This window comes from Mycteria americana, chromosome 7 (genome assembly GCF_035582795.1).
Source record: "Mycteria americana isolate JAX WOST 10 ecotype Jacksonville Zoo and Gardens chromosome 7, USCA_MyAme_1.0, whole genome shotgun sequence".
Lineage (NCBI taxonomy): Eukaryota > Metazoa > Chordata > Aves > Ciconiiformes > Ciconiidae > Mycteria > Mycteria americana.
In genome coordinates this window covers 62,632,960-62,654,798 of record NC_134371.1, presented here as the reverse complement: position 1 = coordinate 62,654,798, position 21,839 = coordinate 62,632,960, and the positions used below count along the sequence as shown (strand labels likewise).

The 21,839-nt window shown below is 36.4% G+C and overlaps 1 protein-coding gene across 1 annotated transcript in view; it reads left to right on the top strand.

Moving 5' to 3' along the window:
- Positions 1-21,839, top strand: part of FAF1 (Fas associated factor 1) — a 179,193-nt gene that overhangs the window by 31,263 nt on the left and 126,091 nt on the right. Inside the window, exons 3-6 of the mRNA XM_075508737.1 lie at positions 7,260-7,306; positions 10,366-10,574; positions 13,951-14,042; positions 14,398-14,486. Of these exons, the coding sequence (XP_075364852.1) occupies positions 7,260-7,306; positions 10,366-10,574; positions 13,951-14,042; positions 14,398-14,486 (437 nt within the window). The remainder of the gene's footprint in view (positions 1-7,259; positions 7,307-10,365; positions 10,575-13,950; positions 14,043-14,397; positions 14,487-21,839) is intronic.

Genomic DNA, 21,839 nt, shown 5'->3' with positions numbered 1-21,839 from the left:
TGATTGTATTACAGCTGATTTCAGTAAACCTTTATTTTATTAACCCAGATTGACTGCGGTATTTGGCTCATACTTGCAGTGTGTTTTTGTCAGCATCAGTTAGTAAAACTTCTGCTGTTTATTCCCAAATTTTCCACTTTTTTATTGTTGTAAACTGATGACAAGGAAAGTCTATGCATAGTCTGTCTTACTTTTTATCTGGTTCCCTGAAATCACAGTATCAGCAGGTCAGAACAAATGTTTTGACGTGTCTACATCTAGCATTACCTGTTATTATCAGTTCTGTTGAAAATACAAGCCCAAATTAGTATTTGCCAAAAAGAAAATTATTAGGGGAGCATTATTTCAAAATATTTACTGTTATTACTGAAATATATGCATATAGCAGAACCCTGCAAGTTAGTTTCATTGTAAGAAATACTTCTATGCTCAAAAGGAACTAATAAATCTTTGTGCTTCTCCTGTTTTGCTTTACTGTCTTGTATAAAAGTATGTTCCTTTGTCATGCAGATTTATAGTTTGGAAGTAATTTAAAATTCACTTTTGCTTTTTCGGTCCTTTCATGCATGTTTTGTCTCACTAATGCTTTCCTTTATCCCTTATCATGTATTTATTTCTTTTTCCTCTCTGGATAACATTTGTTCAGTTTTTGTTTTTGTTTTTTCTTTCTTTTTTTTTTTTTTAAAGATCCCCATTGTACAAAGCATTTGGAGTTTTATCATCCATTTATTTTGTTTGAATACCAAATAAAATAATGGATTTTAAATCTTTAGGATAAGCAATTTATCACATGAAAGCAACAAAATTAGAGTAAGAATATTGCATTTCAAGGGGAATATCACATTTAGCCCAAATTTGGAGTAGAATTAATTGCAATGGAATTACAATTGTAAACAGAGTAGTATAAATGACCCTTTCAATGCTGTGGAAATATATAATAAAATATGAATTATAATAAATAATTTTTCTAGTGTAGTTTGGATTGCTTAATGAGGGCCTTTTAGTATATTTCATTACACTTTTAGCTTTTAAAAAAACATCTTTAATTTGTCTAAATTCAACAAATCTTGAGTGATCCTCAAGCAGGATGGATTGATAGCACACAGGAATATTGGCTGATATTTCCAAAATATAACAGTTATCTTTTTTTTTTTAATTCTACAGAACTCAAAACCACAGTACATTTGTCTTGCGTGTCATCTCTCCCTCTGTAGTGAGGTTTTGTATGTAGGTTTTGGTGTTATATTCAGTTGTGTAATCAGACTGAGAAACAAGTCTGAGATTAAATGCTGAAAGGGTCAGTCAAATATTAAAATAGGTTTCTATTTGTTTTGTAGTGTGAAAAAACAAAACAACCTTTTTTTTGGTTATATTTCAAAATACAGTCCTAAAAGCTGCTAGCACCCCTTCCTCTTAAGACGGTGAGGTGTCTTCTTCTAATGTAGAAAGCAGCGTGGGGTAAACTTTCTGAATTTGTGATTTGAGAGAAATTGTTTTTATATCCAGGAGACATTAAATATATCATAGGAAGAAAAGGCAAAATGAGCAAGAAAGACACAAAATGCAGAACTTCGTTTCTTTAGCTTACCAGACATTTTAAACCAAAAGTAAAATCTATGAGTTGTAGCATTTGGGGAAGAATATAGTTTTTTGAAAGTCATAGTCAATGAATCCTTTCATCAAAGAAAGCTCTTACTGAGTTTCCTAGAAATAATTAAATATGTGGGTTATGAGGCTACTACATTAAGTGGAATACAACAACAACAAACAAAAAGACTAGAAATCTGAATGTGTCAGACCTACAGAAAATCCGGGTGTGTGTGTGTGTAAGAAAATGCCCCATGAGCAAATTACTCCATTATATTTCCCCGTGACTTTCTGAAGCAGTTGATACTGTTTGGTTGGACATCTTTGGATTTTGGATTAAATCATCTGCTATGGCAGTTCCTATTACCCTGTGTCTATGTCTCATTCGTGTGTTGTGTTTGTGTAGTGTAAACCTTCTCAATTTTTAGCTAAACAAATGTAAAGCTCTGTGTGGGCTTTATTAAGTAGACTGAAGTGGTCTTAGTTGCTGAATCAGTCAAACCTAAATAAGGCTTTTAAAATTCTGTGTGCGATGATTCATACATAAACTTGTACTGGTTGCGTTAAGCTGATATGGTTATTTATCTCCATGAAACTCATGCAGCTTTCACAGGTGCACGGTATTTACATCTCTCTAACCTCTTCTTCTGAAAGGGTGGTTCTTCCAGCATCATGCTGCTTGAACTTGCTTTCTTCTTTTGCTTAGAGATGTGTTTTCTAATACCCTGTTTTGGAAAGTTGATCTTATGTCATGCTTTGTAAAAGATCTTGCTCTTCATTGGGGTAGAGGTTTGAATGGGGAAGGTTTTAAAGGATCTATATCTAGGGCAGGGTCTGTATCTGTCGGCCAAAACGATAGCGTGGTATGGAGATTGGGAAGGAGAGGGAACAAGAGGTGGCCACGAAGGAAGATCATCTCCCACCTCACACATTGCAAAAGCCTTTAACTGTGCTTTTGTCTGGGCCTGGTTTTAAGTCTTAAGATAATTAATCTAAACATTACTTCTAAATTCTGGAAATTTAAAAACTACCTCCTATCTGTAGTTCATGAAATGGAAGGAATGAATATTCCTTGTTTTGAATATACAATCAGTAAATGATATGATTGGCAAATCCAGTCTGTTTTCAAACTCAGTGATAACCACTGAGTATTTTAAACTTGGGATTTCAGTTTTTGTGCTATCTGAAATACCACAGTTCATTCCTCATTATTCATAGGACTCTCATTCCCCTGGGATGAGAGTCACTGTAAGATGTACTTAATTGCTCTTAAATCGTTAGTACTATAATTGTGTATTTTGAGAGAAGTCGTCAACATTGTTGCTTCATCAGGGTATTAAGAAATGGTTCATCTTATTTTTCTCTGGAACACTGTTTTGTACTCGTAAAAGATAGTCACATTTAGTCAGAACTGACTAATCTATTGAAGCTAATATTCCCTTGAGGAAAAGCTTTAAATTTCACAGTCTGCTTCACCACGTTCTTTAGGCACTTAAATAATTTAAATCTGTTTTGTAAAATACCACAGGGTTTCTGGGTTGCCCAAAGCATATAATGAATTTGGTAACCTTTTATTAACCCTGTTGCTTTATTGTTTTCTGTGTTTATGGGAAGCAACAAAAAAGTTGGATTTAATATATTTTGGTACTGGAAACTTGCTGCTGAAACAAACACCAAAAAAAGTATTGTTACGTTCAACATTTGTAATTGGCACTCATCAGTCCAGAATTATATCATATTCCTGTCTTCCCTTTCATGTAAATGAACAGGATTCTTGGTAATATTTATCAATATATCCTATGCTGTGTGATGATGGAGTCATAGAGTGCTTGAAATTGGAAGTTACTTCTGGATGTTGGTCTAGTCAAAAGCTGGTCCAATTAGATCAGGTCATGCAAGGCTTAATAAATTCTTAAATAAACTGTTTCAATTCCTGGATATATGAGTGATACCTCTAAACAAGATGTATAAATCAAGAATAACTAAATTTGGCTTATAATTTCCTAAAATAAGTTGTGGGCCTGGTAGTCGTTTGAATATTGTCATCGAAACAATAATTATGTCCTTGCTTCTATGCCTCTGTTCCAAGTTTGAACAGTGTTCCAAGAGAGTTTGTATATGGGTAGCACTGAGACACTGATTCTTGGCTTTGGGAAAAAAAATCTTATAAAACCCCTATAATCTTCCACTTAAGGCAAGCTTCACTCTTTAAATAGTGATAGCATTAGAATAGGTAAAGTACCTGTTGAAGTTGTGGTACCCGGTATCCAGCAGTGATACTCGTGGATATACGCAGTGCGAGAACAGTGTAAGTATGGAGTGCTGCTTCCCTGGTAGCACTCTCAGCAACACATTGTTGGGAGGTGAAGAAATTTTCCGAGCCACACATGGTATCTTTATATTTAATAACCCATGAATAGATTTACTGCACATGTTATTAAAGTTGTTTCAAGTGTAATACATCTTTTTAATTACTGTATATTAGTCACACAGGCTGTTTTTGATGATCAAATGATCCCTGTTTGGAAAGACAAAAAAATTTAATATCTTTGAATGTTTGCTTAACCATAGAGACCTGATCTCTCTCAAAAGGGACTGATGTTGGGGAAGAACAGTCTGGAGCAGATCTTGCCTTAATAACTTGTTCTTTTTTTTTTTTTTTTTTTTATAGTCACAATCTTCCTCCTATGAAATTCTAAAGCAGATGGTTGTTCCATTTTCTTATTTTCTTTTCAGGTATACTTATAGATGTCTTGTAAGAACATGGCTATTTAATATTTATGCAATATCTACATGTGCACTACTACCGTTTGCCGTCTACATAATTTTAGTCTTCCATCTTGCTTTACAAACAATGTCCAGACTCTTTATTTTTACCGTGTGGTTAATAGAGGTCTTTCCATCAAAAAAGTACATAATGCTGCTGCTGCTGTTTTTTCTTGGTGCTGTGCCCCTTAAATGTCATCAAGTTTACAAAACTGGGGATGTGAACAAGTGAGTTACTCAGTTTTAAAGAAGATAGCTTGGAGCCTCTGTCATATTTAACCCCTCTAACTAGGCTTAGAAAAAGTTTGAGCTGATTTAATCCTCTGAGACTGAGACATGAGCTTTGACAAAAAAGGTGTGGAAATGCCACGCTGTGCTATATTTCTTAATAGCTGAAGCAGCTTCTTTTTGTCGGAGTAAAGAGAATTCTGTTGCGCCAGCAGATCGTTATTAGTGTTGGTCCTGTAGTACAAAAACCTATATTTGCTCTCTGTATCCTACAGATGCAAAATTTTTGTCTTTCAACCAGCATTACCTGTTGATTGACAGGAATGAAATATATGTTGCTGAAGAGTATGGGGGGGACACACCAATCCAGAAAAACCCAAACAAACCAAAACCTCCCACTTTTTCCTGGAGGTTCATTAGATGAACATGATCAAGAGCTATATATTACTGCAAAAACCACAATGATTATAAACAAGACACATTGTTAGAAAGAAACCACTGATTATTGCCGTGCACTGTGGATAAACTGGTTTAAAAACTGATCTGGTAAGAAGCTTTGTTTTCATTGTAACTTGATACAGCGTTATGGGTAGTTGCTGTGGCTTACAGATACCTGCGACCCTTTCCCTTGTCTGCTTTTTTTTCTACTATTTATGCAATATTTGTCTCTAAATACATGATAAATCTTACTGCAATATCATAGTTACTTAGCTGAGTTCAGCAGAAATACTTTTTGACTTTATGTAGCCTTAACTATTAATGGAAATTGTAAAAATTCATGCTTATATATTCATAGAAAAAGAAAGCATAGCATTTAAAATTAGACTATATCAAGATTTGTGTTTATTAAGCACTTAAGGTGCATTTTTTTTTAATGTCAATTTGTAAAAATGATATTGGTACATGATGACTGTCCATAGTTTAGTTGCAGTATTTGACTTCATCCTCCTGGAGTACCAGGGAATCTATGAACTTCTAAATGTCAGCGGTCTCTTCTTCATCAGGGACCAGCCACTCATTCACCAGGTATTCTGACCAACAGGTCAGGTATATCTGACCTATGAGAATGGATATTAGAAGTTGTGATAGTAGAAATGCATGAATCACTGCTGGTACAGCAGAAAATGGAGATTAGTGGGGTGCTACAAGCTCTCTTTAATCTCACTGTTAAGCCTAACAAATATGTACCTGTGAACACAATAGTGATTATAAAGATCGTCAAAGAGCAGAAATAGAATTAGTCTTTTGAGGTCTGTTTTTTTTTCCTCTCCAGATTTTTTTGAATTCTTTCTCATTCCTTGTCAAATTCCCTCCCATGCTATTCCACCGTATCAGCCCACTGCTGGGCTAGGATTAAAAGTCCGAAGTTAGGTAGGGTTCTGACATCTTTACTCCCATATCTTCTAACAATAATCAGAACAAGGTTTAATCAACTGAGGAGTAAAATGTGTAAGTCATCTTCACCAGCTCACGTGGTACCACTTTCATTGCCCCTCAAATCTGAAAAATCCTAGCAATGAGATGATTTTAAAACACTTTTTTGGTGGTATAAAGCAGTCTGAAATAAGTTGTCTTATAAATACTGTTGAAGAGAGTCTTACTTGCTTTCCAAGTTTTTCCCTCACCCTGACTTACATATAATTTCAAAGTTTATACAAACTTTTATAGCATCAGATGTGCTGGAAATTCATTAAAACTTTCTGCAACATAGAATGGAGCAATGCTGTAACAGGCTGAGAAGACAATTTTGTCAGAAGTGGGGTTTTGAACTTGGAATGGGGGTATGTTGTGGCTATTTTAAAAATAATGCATTTTAATATGAGAGAGAGTTCATTAGGATATTTGTATAGGTAATAACTCTGTAATTCAGGTAAGACCAAATCTGAATGCAGCTTGCCAGGTTTGTACTTATACACCTATAAGTAATACTTTGTTTATTCTGATGATCTGGACAGCATGGAGTGATAATTAACCGCATAAACCTTACTTAAAAAACACTTCCTGTTCTACCTGAAGATTGTTTGAATTTTGGGGGTAGTCACTTGTGTGATTCCCTGGCACATGAGGACTCTTAAGAGGCTAGATGGTATTTGGGTGTGTGAGCTAGAAGCAGGTTGTCTGGAAGGCACAGGTGTGATCGAGGCACGTGCGCTGTTGAGTAGCCATTTGCGCCGACTTCAGCAATTCGTGAACCACATCGGGCTTGCAACATGCAGTGTATGTGCAGCTGTGCAGGTTTATAGGTTTGTGCAGGTCTGATCCTTCTGGGAAACATTAGATTTTCCATGTACGTGCTGTCTGGCTGCCTTGTCTGTGCACAGTTAGCTCGATGTGTTTGAAAGCAATGTGTTCACTGTATGTATGTACCGAGTGTACAAAGCGTTAGATTTACTGAGCATGGGCCATGCAGTTTATTCCCATGCATTCCACCTGGGAAATCCATCGCACGCATATAGGAGTCTGAGCTTTAGTTCACGTTCGTTTTCACTTAGATATGGTTTTTATTTTATTCAGGTACCTTAACGACAATATCGTTTACCAAGAGTATTCACTGAATGGAGACCATTTTATGGCATATTTTAAAGCAAGCTAACTCCTCTTTAAAACATATTATAGAAATTCTGATTTATTTTTGTTGCTCTGTATGCTTGACTCAAAATTTGTTTTCTCTTTTTCAGGCAGCTATAAATGGTGTAATACCACAAGAAAATGGTATTCTACAAAGGTAAGCAGAGTAGACTGGAGTAGTACACACTGAGAATGATGCTGGGTAATAATTAACTTTTTTTTGTTCCTGAATCCTAAGAAGATGATGTAATTCTCCTTTTAAAGCAGTTTCTGGAGCCACAGATTCTATTCCTGGCAAAGCTAATTTAACATTCAATTTTTCCCATATTGATGGAGGACCAGCTTGAACACCTATTCCAATTAGTTAATTTTTATTTTGAATTCATTGGTTGTTGAGTCATTCTGTGCAAGGTTGTCTCTTTACTAAGTCTGGATTTTGGTATGCTGTCTTGGATGTCAGGACTTGGGTTTTTTTTGTTTTCTTGTTTGTTTTTGCTTTGGTTTTTTGTGGGTTTTTTTTGTTGTTCCAAAGATCTAAGAATTTGCAAGGCAAATCCACAGATGTTTGGGGCTAAGTATTTTCTTTTTCCTTATGCATTTTTAAAGGTATTGATATTCCATGCTTCCATGTCCCTGGCCAAAAATGTTTGTATTTTTGTAGTTTGGTTTTGTGGGTTTTTTTGTTTTGTTTTGTTTTTTAAAATTGAATTACAGGCAGCAGATACTGTGTTAGATGAAGTAAGGTTGCTCTCTTCTAAAAGTAGCTTTACTGATTTTCTTTCAGCTTCTGAATTAAATTTTGGCTTGTATACTGATGCCTGGATATCTTGAAGTCACTGAAGCATGAGCTCCTAAGTGCTGATGAGGCAATTGAAAACAGCAGAACAGGAATTGAGCTACTTGAGAGAGACAGTAAAATAGTGTTTAAAATTTTGTTTAGAAAAATACTCAATGTACTATTTTAAAAAGTTTATTTTAATGATGAAAAAAAGATACATAATGTAGGTAAAGTGGTGTTTTGGCATCTCTGTCAATACTTACTAAAGCTGTCATTAAATAGAGTCAGTTTTTGATTCAGGATAAAACCTTATTTGCTCAGGAAAGTTACTAGACGTTTATTTACTGTAAGGCATACCTAGTCCATTTGAGATCAAGTCTCGGTTCCGTTGAGCACTCTTTCTACCTATGTTAGTAAGTCCTGACCTCAAAGCATTTATATTCAAAATACCAGAATGTTTGGAACAATTTGGTCAGGGGGAAGGAGCTGGGGTGTGGCTATGCCTGACTTGGATAACAAGCTGGTCCAGCGTCCACTTACAGCTTTCTTCCACACTAATTTATTCATTTTTAGAAATGATTAGACAGTCAAATGTGTCTCAAATCCTTTTTTCCTTTTTTTTTTTTTTTATTCCAATGGAAATGATTTAAAAGGGGGCTCAGAAGATTTAGAAGCCTAGTTTCCAGTGGGTTTCAGATGAGGCTTATTTTACTGATGTGAGGCTTTTTATGTTCCATTAGAGGTTGCCAGTCAGATACGTAGGATGCCTTTTATGGTGGAATCAAATAGGATTAATACAACTGACTTGAAGTAAGTTAACTTAATGAAGGAAAAAAAATTGTTTTATAATTCAGTTGTGTTGTTTAAAAAAAAATTAAAAAAAAAAAAAAAAAAAAGTCCTGAGAATCAGAGCATTCATTGCTTCTTGGGTCTGTTAACAAAATGGTTATAGTACTTAATTCATAGTTAGCCATCAGATTTAAGACAATAACCTATCTCTCAGTATTTATATTGTTTTAGACTGTTTCCTGTACTCTTTAGACCTCTGAAGTGGGTCTTTGACCTTTGAGCATGGGTCTTTGAGTGTGGATCTTTGTAGCTGGGAATTCATCCTTCTGAGCTTGCTGATGGGAGAAGTGAAGGAGCCCCTTGCTTTACAAGCATAACACGTTTTTCCTTTTCAAACGTGGAAGGCACAATGATGGGATTTGCAATAGCTCTGTATAACTTCGGCACTTCTGTGACATGCATGCCATCCACATTTATGCTTTTTTTAAGTTCAGGCCTCCTCTAGATGACAGATTTGGCTTGCTATAAGAAGCATTTCCATTGACAGATCTGATGGTATCTTCAAGAAGGGCAGAATGCATTTTTCAAATAAGTTCTGTTTAAGCATGGAAATGAGACAACTTGCATCTCAGCATTTCCTAAATCCTTCTTTGCTCAGCTTCTGTTCTTTCAGTGCATATGTTTTATTAGCTTGCATCCTCCTTCATGATATCCTGTAACCGCGCAGGACAGATAATCTTCCTGATAAGAACATCTACAAGGCAAAGCTCTAGGCTTGCCCTGTGAAGTTTCTTGCCTTCCAAATTTAATCTCTGTACATCATAGGGGTTTTTTTTGGTCTGGAGTAATGTTCCTTAAATTTCATGTTTTGTTACCTTTGTTTCTAATCCCAGTTACATGCTTCTTGTGGAGAGGCTCACTGAGGAAGGTGAAGTGCTTCTGGGTAGTGAGGGTTTCACAATTTATTCTGACCTGTAGTGCTGTATGTATCCTTGAGCCAGGTATGGAGACATCCTCATATGAATGTGCAGGAGGCTTGAAGGATTTTGAACGTAAAGGCAAGCTAGAATTCAGCGTTGCATTACTGTTGTACTTCTAGGTATTTCTTTGCAATATATACCTCATTATCTTAATTTATTTACCTTAAGTACATAACTATTTTCATATCTGACTTGTTTTCCACTAATTTGGTATTGGAAAATACCAATACATGCGCATTAAGCTTTATTTCTTATTCTCATTTCCATGTGATACTAGCCCAAAGATGTAGAAGCTGGTGGTTGCCATGGTGCCAGTTTTTATATGGTCACAGCACTCCTGGAACTGGAGATAATGCTTCTCCTCAAGATAATTCTGATATTAATTACGTAGTGAACTGTAGACTGAAATAATGGCTTAAATGTCTGTTTGTCATCTAAGGTGTTCTCCTATAGCACTTTCGAGTCAATGAAATGTTAATATTGCTGATATGAAAGCTATTTTCTAATTATTAATAAAACAGTATTTTCAGATATGACAGTGTAGTTTATTCAAAAGGTGTGTGCTGTGGACCACAGTAAGTGAATAATACTGTTCATTTTGCTTTGCTAACTTTTATTTAAATGTATCAAGGTGTTCTGTTTAAACCTTCTTATGTGCATATCTTTCAGTGAGTATGGTGGAGAGACTTTACATGGACCAGCGTATGGCCCCACAAGTCATTCTACAGCAGCTTCTTCAACTCCTTCCTCATCCTCAGCGTTTCGCCATGTAGTGCCATCTAGACAAATAGTGGAAAGACAACCTCGAATGCTTGACTTCAGGGTTGAGTACAGAGACAGAAATGTGGATGTAGTACTTGAAGACAGTTCTACAGTTGGTAAGGATTTGTAAAAATGAAATGAAAACTGTTGTGGTAAAATTGTTAAAACAAAAACAAACAAAAAAGACCCAACACCAAAAATCCAAATCCTAAAAAAAAGCAAAGCAAAACAAAAGCTCTCAAAGAAGAAAAAAAATCCCCCAGAAAATGCAGCCTCCACAGCTACTAACCATTTTCAAATCTCTTTGCGGCTTTAAAAAAGCAAAATTTCACTAATCCATTGTAAAGGTTAGTGATCTATCAAATATTTATTTTGAAATCTAGTTTTCTTATGAACTTGCTTCAGAAACAAAATGGAGATTACTGATTAAGTTGAGACATGAAAATGTAATTTGGGGTAGGATTAGTGTAGATTCAATATACTAATAAGTGGATGATCTTGGCATTTCCTTTTCAAATCTGTATGGCATCTCTTTCTGTGTAGGATTACTGACAAGATTGAGAGGAATTCTTTCCAGTGTGAAAAGCATCGTTGCATTCTTCTTTTTTCATTTTTTGACTTGTTTGTGCAAATTAAGATTTCTTTTATAGGTTTTATTGTCTTTATCCTAAAACTGATGCATTTTGTAACATTATGTTATAAATATGCCATTGTTAGTATTGTAGAGCATGTTATATTTCACATTCCCCAAACTGAGTTAATTTACTTTTGCTAAGGATGAAGAGTTTTTGAGTTTTGTGGGGTGTGGGGTTTTTTTGTGTGGTTTTTTTTTTTTTTTTAAGTGAAGACTCTATACAGATCAAAATAAGGAACTAAATGAAGAAATAGTTGACTAAAACAATTTTCAGTGCTGCAGCCTTATGTCTGTGGTGAAATTTTGAAATTGAAACTTTTTATCCTTCTCTGTCTTTTTAGCATTCGATTTGGTATTGGCTGGTGCCACCTAGTGGTGATTCGTCTGAATGCCTGATTAATGTTTCATGGTTTCCCCTGCCCTGCGCTGGGTTGCATCCATGCAAAGCAGATATAAAAGTCTGATCAAATCAGAATTTTGCATCTGTAGTATTTTATTTTTTCTTTTCTTATTAACTTCTTTCAGGTATAAATGATTAGGGCAGAAGCAGTCCGTGTAGGACTTTTGGCTGTATCTTGGCATATGAAGATTGAGGGCAGCCTTGTGTTTAAAGTCCTGAGAGAAGTGAGCAAGGCAAATAGAATTTCAACCGTAAACTTCAGGAAAGAAGTTTTTTGGCTTTTTCGGGGATCTGCTTGGCAGGATCCCATGAGAGACTGCCCTGAGGGAAAAGGGGCCCAAGAGAGTTGGTTGATCTTCAAGGACAACCTCTTCAAAGCACAAGAACAGTCCCTTCCAACATGCAGAAAGAGGAGCAAGCATGGCAGAAGGCCAGCACAGAAGAACAAAGAATTTATGACTAAGCTAAATGCAAAAAGAAAGTACACAGAAAGTGGAAGGTAGTGATGGGGCTACTCAGGAGGAATACAGAGATGTTGCCCAAGTATGCAGGTTTGGAGTTAGACCAAAGCTCAGGTGGAGCTGAAACAACTGAGGGATTAGAAGGGCTTCTGTAAGTACATTAGCATGAAAAGAAAGGCTGAGGAAAAAGTAAGCCTACTGTTCAGTGGCGATTGCTGAACTTGGTCCGTGGGAAGATTATGGAGAAAATCTTTCTGGAAGCCCTTTCTGAGCACTGAAAAAAAAAGAAGGTGACTTGGAACAGCCAGCACAGATTTGCTAAGGGCAAATTGTGCCTAATCAACGTTATTTGCCTTTTATGATTTGATGACTGGCTCTGTGGACAAGGGGATAACGGTGGATGTCACTTTGACTTTAGTAAGGCCTTTGACACACTCTGTTGTAGTATTCTTATAGTCGTATTGTTAAAATAAGGACTGGATAAGTGGGCTGATAAGGTAGGTAGATAATTGCCTGGACTGCTGGGTTCAAAGTCTGACTGGTGAACAGTTCCTAGTTTAGGGACACCCCTCAGTGGTTGATCCTGGGGCCAGTGTTGCTTAATGTCTTTATTAAAAACCTGGTGTTTAAGGTGAGTGCTCTTGGCAAGTTCACAAAGAACACCAGATCAGAGAAAGTGGCTGATATTCTGGAGGGCAAGGCTGCTATTTAGAGGGCCCTGGACAAATGGGCTGAGAGGAGCCTCATGAAGTTCAAAGAAAGCAAAGTTGAAGTCCTGCCTCTGGGATAGGATAACTCCGTGTTATCCCATCTGATAACTGGCTGAGGGCTGACAGGCTAGAAAGCAACTTTATAAAAAAAGGAATCTAGGGGTGCATCAGCAGTGCACCCTTGCAGTGAAGAAGGCCAGCCACGTCCTAGGCTGTGTTAGCAAGAGTGTAGCAAATGGATCCAGGGAAACAATTATTCCCCTCTATTCAGCACTTGCAAGACTGCATCTGGACCACTGCATCCAATTTTGAGGTCCCCAGTACAAGAAAGACGTTGACATTCTGCAGTGAGTCCAGCAGAGGCCAGCAAGACAGTCAGGGGACTGGAGCGCGTGGCAACATAGGAGGAGAGGCACAGAGAACTGGATTTGTTCAGCCTGGGGAAGAGAAAGGGAGAGGTAGAGACCTTACCTCTGTCTACAGCTACCTGCTGGGAGGACACAGAGAAGATGGAGCCAGACTCTTCTTGGAGGTGCATGATAATAAGATGAGAGGCAATGGACGCAATTTGCAACATCAAAAATTCCCATTAGATATAAGGGTTTTATTTTATTTTATTTTTTTAGTTGTGAGAGTGGTGAAGTACTGGAACAGGTTGGCCAGAGAAGTTGTCAAACTTCCATCCTTAGAGGTGTTCAAGAGTCAGCTGGACAAATCCTTGACTAAACTGGTTTAATTAGACCTTTGAGCTGGGCTTGAGCTAGATGACCTCCTGAGGTAGCTTCTAGCCTGAATTATTTTATGACTGTAATAACTACAGGGAGAGGAGAGCATCGAAATGTGCAAAACATTGAAAAAAGCTGTCAGAGCAGTTAAATTGTATGAACGCTCCAGATCTTTAGGTCAGGATTATTGATAAAGGAATTGGGCATCAAAAACATGCACCCTCTTTATTGCTGGCAAAATCCATTGCTCCAGGGAGCATGCATCTGCAAATGTGTGTGTCTAGCACACGCAGTGTAGAACTATTCAAATATATGTCCAAATCGTCAAATCCCCATGTGATTCTCCAATCATTTGTGCTTTGTGTGATTTTTTTTTTTTTTTTTTTTTTAAGCTTAATTTATCCTTTACTGTTTGAAGTCTATGTTATGAGGGTAACTAGATTGAAAAAGGTTTTCATAGTAAATTTTTCCTTGCTGTCATTTTTTTAACTGTAACTCAGTACTGTTTGAAATAAAGCAGTAAATGTGTATATTTTATATATTTTCTTTGTTTTCTCTTTAGGAGATATCAAACATATTCTAGAAAATGAACTTCAGATTCCTGCATCTAAAATGCTGTTAAAAGGGTGGAAGACTGGAGATGTAGATGATAGTGTAAGTTTTCAACTGTGTTTTCAGTTAACTGAATTCAGAGTTTCAAACTGAGCATCCGTGGGTGGAGATTACAATGCAAGAATTGTGAGTTTCAAACAGTGTTAGATGTCTTGGGTGGCATACAAGGAACTCTTAAACTAAAACATTGCAAAAAAAATCAGGACAAATCACTTTAGTTTGTGTTATTTTTATATATAACATGGCCCACCTACAAAGAGGATGTTATGAAGTTAACAGTAAGTATATCTCAAAACAAAATATTTGGTGGTATTGTAAACAAGTATCCAGAATTAAAAGAAATAAAATGTCAACATTGGTGAATGTTTTATATTTATAATGATTTTTCTCCCCTCAGACTGTTTTAAAAAGTCTACACTTGCCAAAAAATAATAGTCTTTATGTTCTAACACCTGACCTGCCTCCTCCTTCTTCAAGTCATTCTGGGTAAGTCTTTTGGCCATAAATTCTACTTTTATGATTTGGTTTTGTATGCTTTTTAGGAAGCCACATGTATCCTTGCAGGAATCTGCAGTCAGTAAATACAAAGTGTTTTCACTGCTCTAGTAAGTAAGTGTTGGGTTGAACTACCTCAGGACCTCATTGTTGAAAAGAAGGGTGTTAAGTTTTTTAAAACCTTGGTGTGGTACATGAACCACTTAGGTACATACAGAATTTTACACCTCCCAGATGTGATTACTTTAATTTAACAAAAATCTAGTCCCTGTGTGGAACTGAGAGCTGGCCTTTCATAGATTACTGCACTATGTTGGTTCATTTAACAGAAAATTGTATGAATCGTTGCCAGCAGATCAGAACTTTCATTCTGAAATGTTTGTTATGTTATTTTATCTGCTTGGACTTTTTAAAAATGCACGTAGATAGGCTGAACAATTAATTTCCTCTAACTGAGGAGGATATCTTTTATTAGTGATCTGAATACTCAAAAAGTTAACGGTGAGCATTCATACGTCAGTGAATATTGCTAAAGTTTGAAAACGAAATGTTACTTTCTAGAAAATGGAGTCTTTACTCTTATAAAGTAATTTGCAATTACTTTGATTACTTTGGCTTGTTTTCTTTCCTGCCCTTCCCTTTCTCACAGGCAGACCTGTATGAGCTCTTGACCAGGAAAATACCTAATTTTAGTCGGTAGCCGCTAGAGGGTACCCAGTGATTGAGCCTGGCAGAGCAGCGCTGCTCCGACCCGCAAGCGAGCGGAGGGGTTGCATTTGGAACTGGTCACATTGCTTGATCATTAGACTAGAGTGCCTTCAAGTTGTCTGAAGAGGGAGTTGTTTTTCTGCTCTTGCAGTCGATAGGAGAATATTCTACAAATGCAGTCGTATTACCGATGAAGGGAATTCTTGGACAATCAATGGAAGTAAATAACTGGTTTCCTAATGACTAAAAGTGCTTCATATATTACTAAAAGGTACTTGTGCACATAACCATGTCGTCTGTGGAGGAGATAAGAATGCTGATATGAATTATGAAATTAATAATAATAAAGAAAATAAACATTAAGAGAGGGAATAGTGGCAATGGAACAGAGGGAGCAGAGTGGTGGTGAGCTGTATGTGAACTGTATGTGCTCTGTATGTGCAAACAGGAGCTGTAGTTGTGTGTGAGGACAATAAGCCATTGTACTTAAGCAGCTAATTGAAGGACAGTGAAAATACAGTGGAAAAACACTGTAGATACTAATTGTTTGTTGTTTTTAAATCCATTTCCAATTTCAAAATTTTCTACCTAGGTATCATTGCATATTGTAATTTGAATGTCTTTGATTCTGGAAAGAAAACTGGGGTCTGAAGAATGTTGTTTATTGCAACTGCAATAAACTGTATAACAACAAACTGTTTAAAAACAGTTCTTAGGCTTTTTTAATTGGATGAATAGTTAAAAGAACTTTACTTGCTAGTAAAATCGCAGTGGTTGTTACCCTTACAGTTTATACTTGTTTCATAGTGGAGATTAGTTCTGGGTATTTTTAAGATGAAGTTGGTAGCTTTGGGATAGCGAACGATGATTAATTAGTGGCTACTTAAACAAGGATAATTTGAAGGCTAGATCATCTCCCTGAAGTCATAAATTCTAGATGAAAGGGGAGGCTTGCCTCCAATTAAAGCATCAATGCAGATCAAAACACATCTAATTGAAGCAATGTACCAAACCCAGTTACACTGTTTACTGCCTACTGTTAGGTCAGTTATTATTCAGATTAGTTTGTTACCCACAATTTTTAAAAGCATCATGCTCACCTCTATTATTAATGGATGTTAAGGAACTTTGCCTCTTACTTTGTGAGTTCATCTGTCACTTTCTTCAAATGCCTTCTATTTTGAACTAGAGATAAATAGTGATTTGAATATGTCCAGAAAGTGATATTTGAAAGCCTGAGATTTCAGTATGTGATATTTTATGTATATGCTCTTCTTAAAAGGAGCAATCTGGTCGCAGCTCTGTAAACTCCAATTTGTGCCTGTTCTTGACACTGAGGGAGAACAGTGTCTGAAACATTCTTTCTAATGTATTGGTACGTAGGCATTGAAGTTTATTGTGACAGACTGAATGGGCTTAACCCAGAACTGACTTAAAACTAGCATCTAAATGGAATGGCAAAGTGATCCTGCAGTTTAAAGAAGCAAAAATCTCTTAGGGTATCTTCGTTCATCAGTGGCAAACCTAAAGCTTTTATAGGTAATAGAAACCCAATGAATTACTACCGCATGCTAGTAAATTGGTGTGTAAAGATTAAATTTAAATGTCAAGTACTACCTGTAGGGTTACGTGCCCTGCTTCCACAATTTCAGTTGGCAAAGCCATACTTATCCATGCATGATATCCAGAACAATAACAATGTGTTCTGTGAGCTGTGGACGTGATAAAACCTGATTTCTAGTGAATTCCTGCCTCATCCCAGCGGCTGCAGCAACTCAGCCCTCTCACTCTGTGCTTCCTGTGATCTCACCTACCTCTGGCACTGCCTCCAGTTCTTCCCATGTATTTTGTAGCACCTATGTACTTTTTTTTCCCCTACATAGACAGTCAGCCTGCCCTGCCTCTGTTCTCCAGCTGGTAGTCAGGTAATATCAAAGCAAAGGTGAAATCACATGCTGTGGGTAGTTCTGAGATCATTGGCCAGAGATCAGCTGGATGGAGTATAAAATACTACGCTTGTAATGCAGCCTTTTACTAAGGTGGGTAGTAATTTGAGTCCCTTTCCTCTACCTGGCTGTTGATTTACACCCAATCTTTGAGACCTTTATAATGCTGTCAGACCTCCTTGAAACTAGTGAATATGCTCAAAAGTTACCAGGTGGGACAGGTGGGTGGGGAAGAACATGATTTCCTTTGGAAAGCAGTCTTAAAAGGAAAGGTGCCAAAGAATGTCCATCATTTAATTGTCCAAGGGGAGAGATCCCTTGCACCAGCTTTGTCAGGTTAGATTCTTCGCTTCCTCAGAATGCAATTCCTTCCCTTTGTTGCCTCGGGTGCTTCCTGAAAGCCGGCAATACCCAGTTCAGGGAAAAGGTTTAGGAGAATGCAAGAGGGGAGCATCAAAAGCATAGGCATGCGAGTCTGGCCACGGAGCAAGGTCATCTGGATCGTCTCTCCTTTCTGTCTTGCATGTTCTGGGAGATGCTTTTTATCAATTTTTTTCTTCAGTTGTCATTTTAATGGATATAATGTATTTTATATTTATACTTTTTTGCTGAATAGCTGAAAGTCTTAGATACTTTATTATACCTGATGAATCCTTGGAAAGTTCAAAACAGTTAAAAGCTATTTGACCGGGTGCATACCTTGGAGATTATTACAAATAATGTATTTTTGCTAAGCGATTGTGACTTATTTAAGAAGTGTAATCATCTGTGTGGATAGGAAAAAACCCCACAACCCCCATCTTTCAAGTAATGGGTCCATATATTGCTGAATGCCTGTGGTTTAGATTGTTGCAGAGCAGTGGTGATTGTGGCATGGTGTCTTGTTGTACGTTATCAACTGTAGCAGAGTGTTAATTAAGAACGATGTAACCTGCAACTCCAATTATTAGTATTGTCTGTTTAGCTGGACAGGAGCAGTGCCTTGCTTTAGTTACTTTGAAAGCTTCAATAAGAATGGTAAGATTAATGTTTTATTTTCACATCTGCTCATGAGACAGTTTAAAAATCCTGAAGTTTAAAATGCAATAGAATGTAAACAAAAGGGCTTCTGCTCATTTACATGTTAGCCAGATTTGCTAACTGATTGCTGTTTGAACCTAATCTACCACCTCCTGCTGCATTAGCTACAACAAACATTACATTTACATACTGATTTCTTATTTTGTTTTAATGTAAATAATCTGTAATTACAGTAAATTTGGACTTCTGTTGACATGAGCTTGTATAAATCTGTAAGTTTAAAATGGAAATGTTAATTACCTTGTGTCATACCTATTTATATAAAATTCAGAGATTTTGGGGAAAATCTCCATGTGACTGAGAAAGATATTGCCTAATAGGAAATACTGAATGTATTGCATAAAAACTTACAGAACTGAAATGAAAAGGAGCATTTGCTGATCATTGATTAAGGATATACTTTTGGTTTCAAAGCTTAAAATATTACTAAAATTTCAAAGAAAAATGCTATTAAAAAGCAAAGTATTACATCAAAAAGCAAAGCATTAAGGCAGTCACTTAACAATAGATGCAACCAATCTCTTAATATATTGTGTTACAGAACAATAGAAAAACAGTAAAACTGGAAGCTTAAAATATAATAAATACCAATACTAATACCATCTTGTTTCAGCATTGCATAGACTGATTGAACATTTGCTGTCCCCTAAGATTAGCAGTATTTGCAGTTACACATTTTTTGGCTAAATATTTTTTCTATTCTTAATTTATTAGATTTGTGGTTTATAAATTGTACTGTATTGGAATTTGGATGGAGTAGCTAGTGAATAAACGCCTTCCAGACTCTTAACTGAGTTTCGATATTTTGAGGTTAGTGGAAAAAAAAAATTCTTGCAACTTCCATTGCTTGAAATTTAAGTTTCAAAGAGGAACACTTTCGTTTGCATGTTGTAGAGTTTCAACCCAGCTGAATCCTGGTCCACCACTGACGTTTCTGTGCATTGTGATAATACTGATAGCCAATGCTATATAGGCAATCCATATGAAATCCTAAACTGGTCCAAATCTCTCTTGCTAGAACTGGTCAGAGCGATGACTGTGCTCAGATCTATTTTCTTTTGTCTGTTCTTGGACTTCTTTTTTGAGTGTAGGCAGGGTTCCTCTAATGGAAGATTGGTGCCCAAAAATACCATCAAGTTCCCTTGCCTCCTGTGCTGAATAGTGAATGTATAATCATTCAGCTGAGGAAAAAAAAAATGTAATGACAGTATATAACCTATCAACAAATGCTTTTGAAAGCTAGGGTTTGCAGTAGGGGGGAAATGGTGCTGATAAGAGTGGCCTACTTTAATCCTGTTTCTAGAATTTGATTTTCTTTTCCCACTAATTAATTCTCAGATTAATTAAATTATGTTAGCACTGATGGCAAAAAAAAAAAAAATTCTGTCTTGACTTTAATGGGACCTGGGGTTTGGCCCTGATTTTTTTTTTTTTTTCCTTTTAATGGAGATGTTTCATTTGGAAGATTGTAGTCAACTGATAACATTTGCAGGAATATGAAACTGCTACAAACACTGAAGCCAAAATTTAAAAAATGTGCATTGTGTTCAAAGTCAGTCTTCTCAATACAGTTATGTGCATCTAAAAAGACATAACAGTAAGCTTCAGCTTACTGTCAAGGAGAAGTCTCCTTTAAATACACTCATTTTGTACATTTGATCATAGCCTTAATGGCTGAAAATACAATTTTAGGGCAAGGTACGTTTTGGAAGCAGAGTTCTGTTGGCACAAATAATTTGGGGTAATCTACATCCCTAGTTGCTGGAGGAAATGTATATGGGAGGGGACTGACATAGCTGGTTGTCCAGCTGCGTGTTCAAATCAACCCCATCCCGCAGAGGAGCGTTGGTACATGCAGGATGTCATTGGCACAAACTGCCCATCAGATGTGCCATCAATTCCTCCTCCCATTGACTTTCTAATGTATATGGTCGCGGTCTTATGGCTGTCAGACCATGTGAGATTTTGATATAGGAGCTTAGAGAATTGGCTCAGTTGACCACTGCGTTTCTGTGTAAGCAGAAGTAATATTCCTCCTTATATTATTTTTCTGAAGAAAAGGTGAATAATTAACCATGCACTTCAATTGCTAACACTTTCAAAACCAATTTTTTCCTCAATTTTTTCTGTTTTTTTTTTTTTTTTTTTAACCAGCTGAGTTTTCAGCCTCTTCTTTGACTCTATTTGGCTATGAATGTGTACTGAGAATTTGCTTGTTAACAACATTTATCTTTCATTGTTTAGAAATCCAAAAAGTAGCGGTGTCAAAATTGTTAGTTACTTCAAAAATTGAGGCTTTTAATTTTAAGGCACTTCATTTAAATTAACTGTGTTCGAAGCAGTATTTTTCCCTTTCCTAAATACTCTCTGCTATCACATCCAGATGAAATAGAGAACTGGAAAACCTTTCCTATGAACAGATGCTTTTTATTAGCATGCTGTGTTTTGGATAGTACTGAAGTGTGTGTATCATGCATACCTTGAGAAACTGAGGGTTTGATCGAACTAGCCTGTTTCATTCTATGTTTACATCAATTACAGAATGAAAACGTGAATCATGTTATTGGTTAGCATCTACAGATTTTCAGATAGAGTCAAAAATAGCTATAACAGAGCCTTGTGTGATTCTGTATGGAATCCAGAGCCATTCACATATGCTGTAATTAATGTTTTCAGAGCAATTAAATATGTCATTTGCCTCCAGTATTTGCTGAAAACAAATAAAAAATCAGAATCTGAAAAAGCACAGCAGGATATTTTAGTTGCTACTGAACATTTGCCAAAAGAAAATATGGTTATGGTGATGCTGAACTTATTGTTAACAATCAAATTAGAATTACCTTTGAAAATAGGCATACAACTTTTTCAGGACTCCCCCCCACCCCCCTTTTTGAAGGACTGTTAAATATTTTAAAATTTTTTAGGCCTTTTACAAGATTTATGATAAGTGCAGCTCACTTCATGTTCAGCAAGGATGACTTACTTCAGCTACGTTTGTAGTGTCTCTCATACACTTGATCATACCTAGCATTGACAATTAGTTAAATTTATCTTCCATATTACAAAACCATAAAAGACAAGAAATAGCACTTCATAATTTTGTTTTGTAGTATGTGATTATTATGTTTAAGATGTCACAGAATCCAAATTAAGTTGCTGAGTGAAGATATTTTTGTAAGGTAATTTTTCTTGAGATGTTAAAGCAAATTGTGCCTCTCTTGCTAAAGCATCCAGTGAGTATTGCATGGGTTCCTTAGCATCTGAGCAGCAAAACTGCAGCTCAGTAATTCCAGTAGAAGAAAAAACTAACAAATCAGGACTCAAATAATCTAGCAGTCTGTCTTGTCTTGTATCTTAAGATACAGCTGTGCTCATTTGCATACAGAATTTGTCCTTTATTGCTAAGAGGAATGGCATGTTGAAGTGTCATGGAACAGTGAAGATGTGAAGGAAAAAACGCAGTCTGTCATTCTTTTAAGAGTGTGTGATAAGAAAAAAAAGAATCGAATAAGCCCAATTTATTTCCATATGCCACTGAACAGGTCAAGTCTGCATAAACATTGTTTAGAAATCCAAGCTATGTTACAATGTTGCTGCAGTTTTGTAGCCT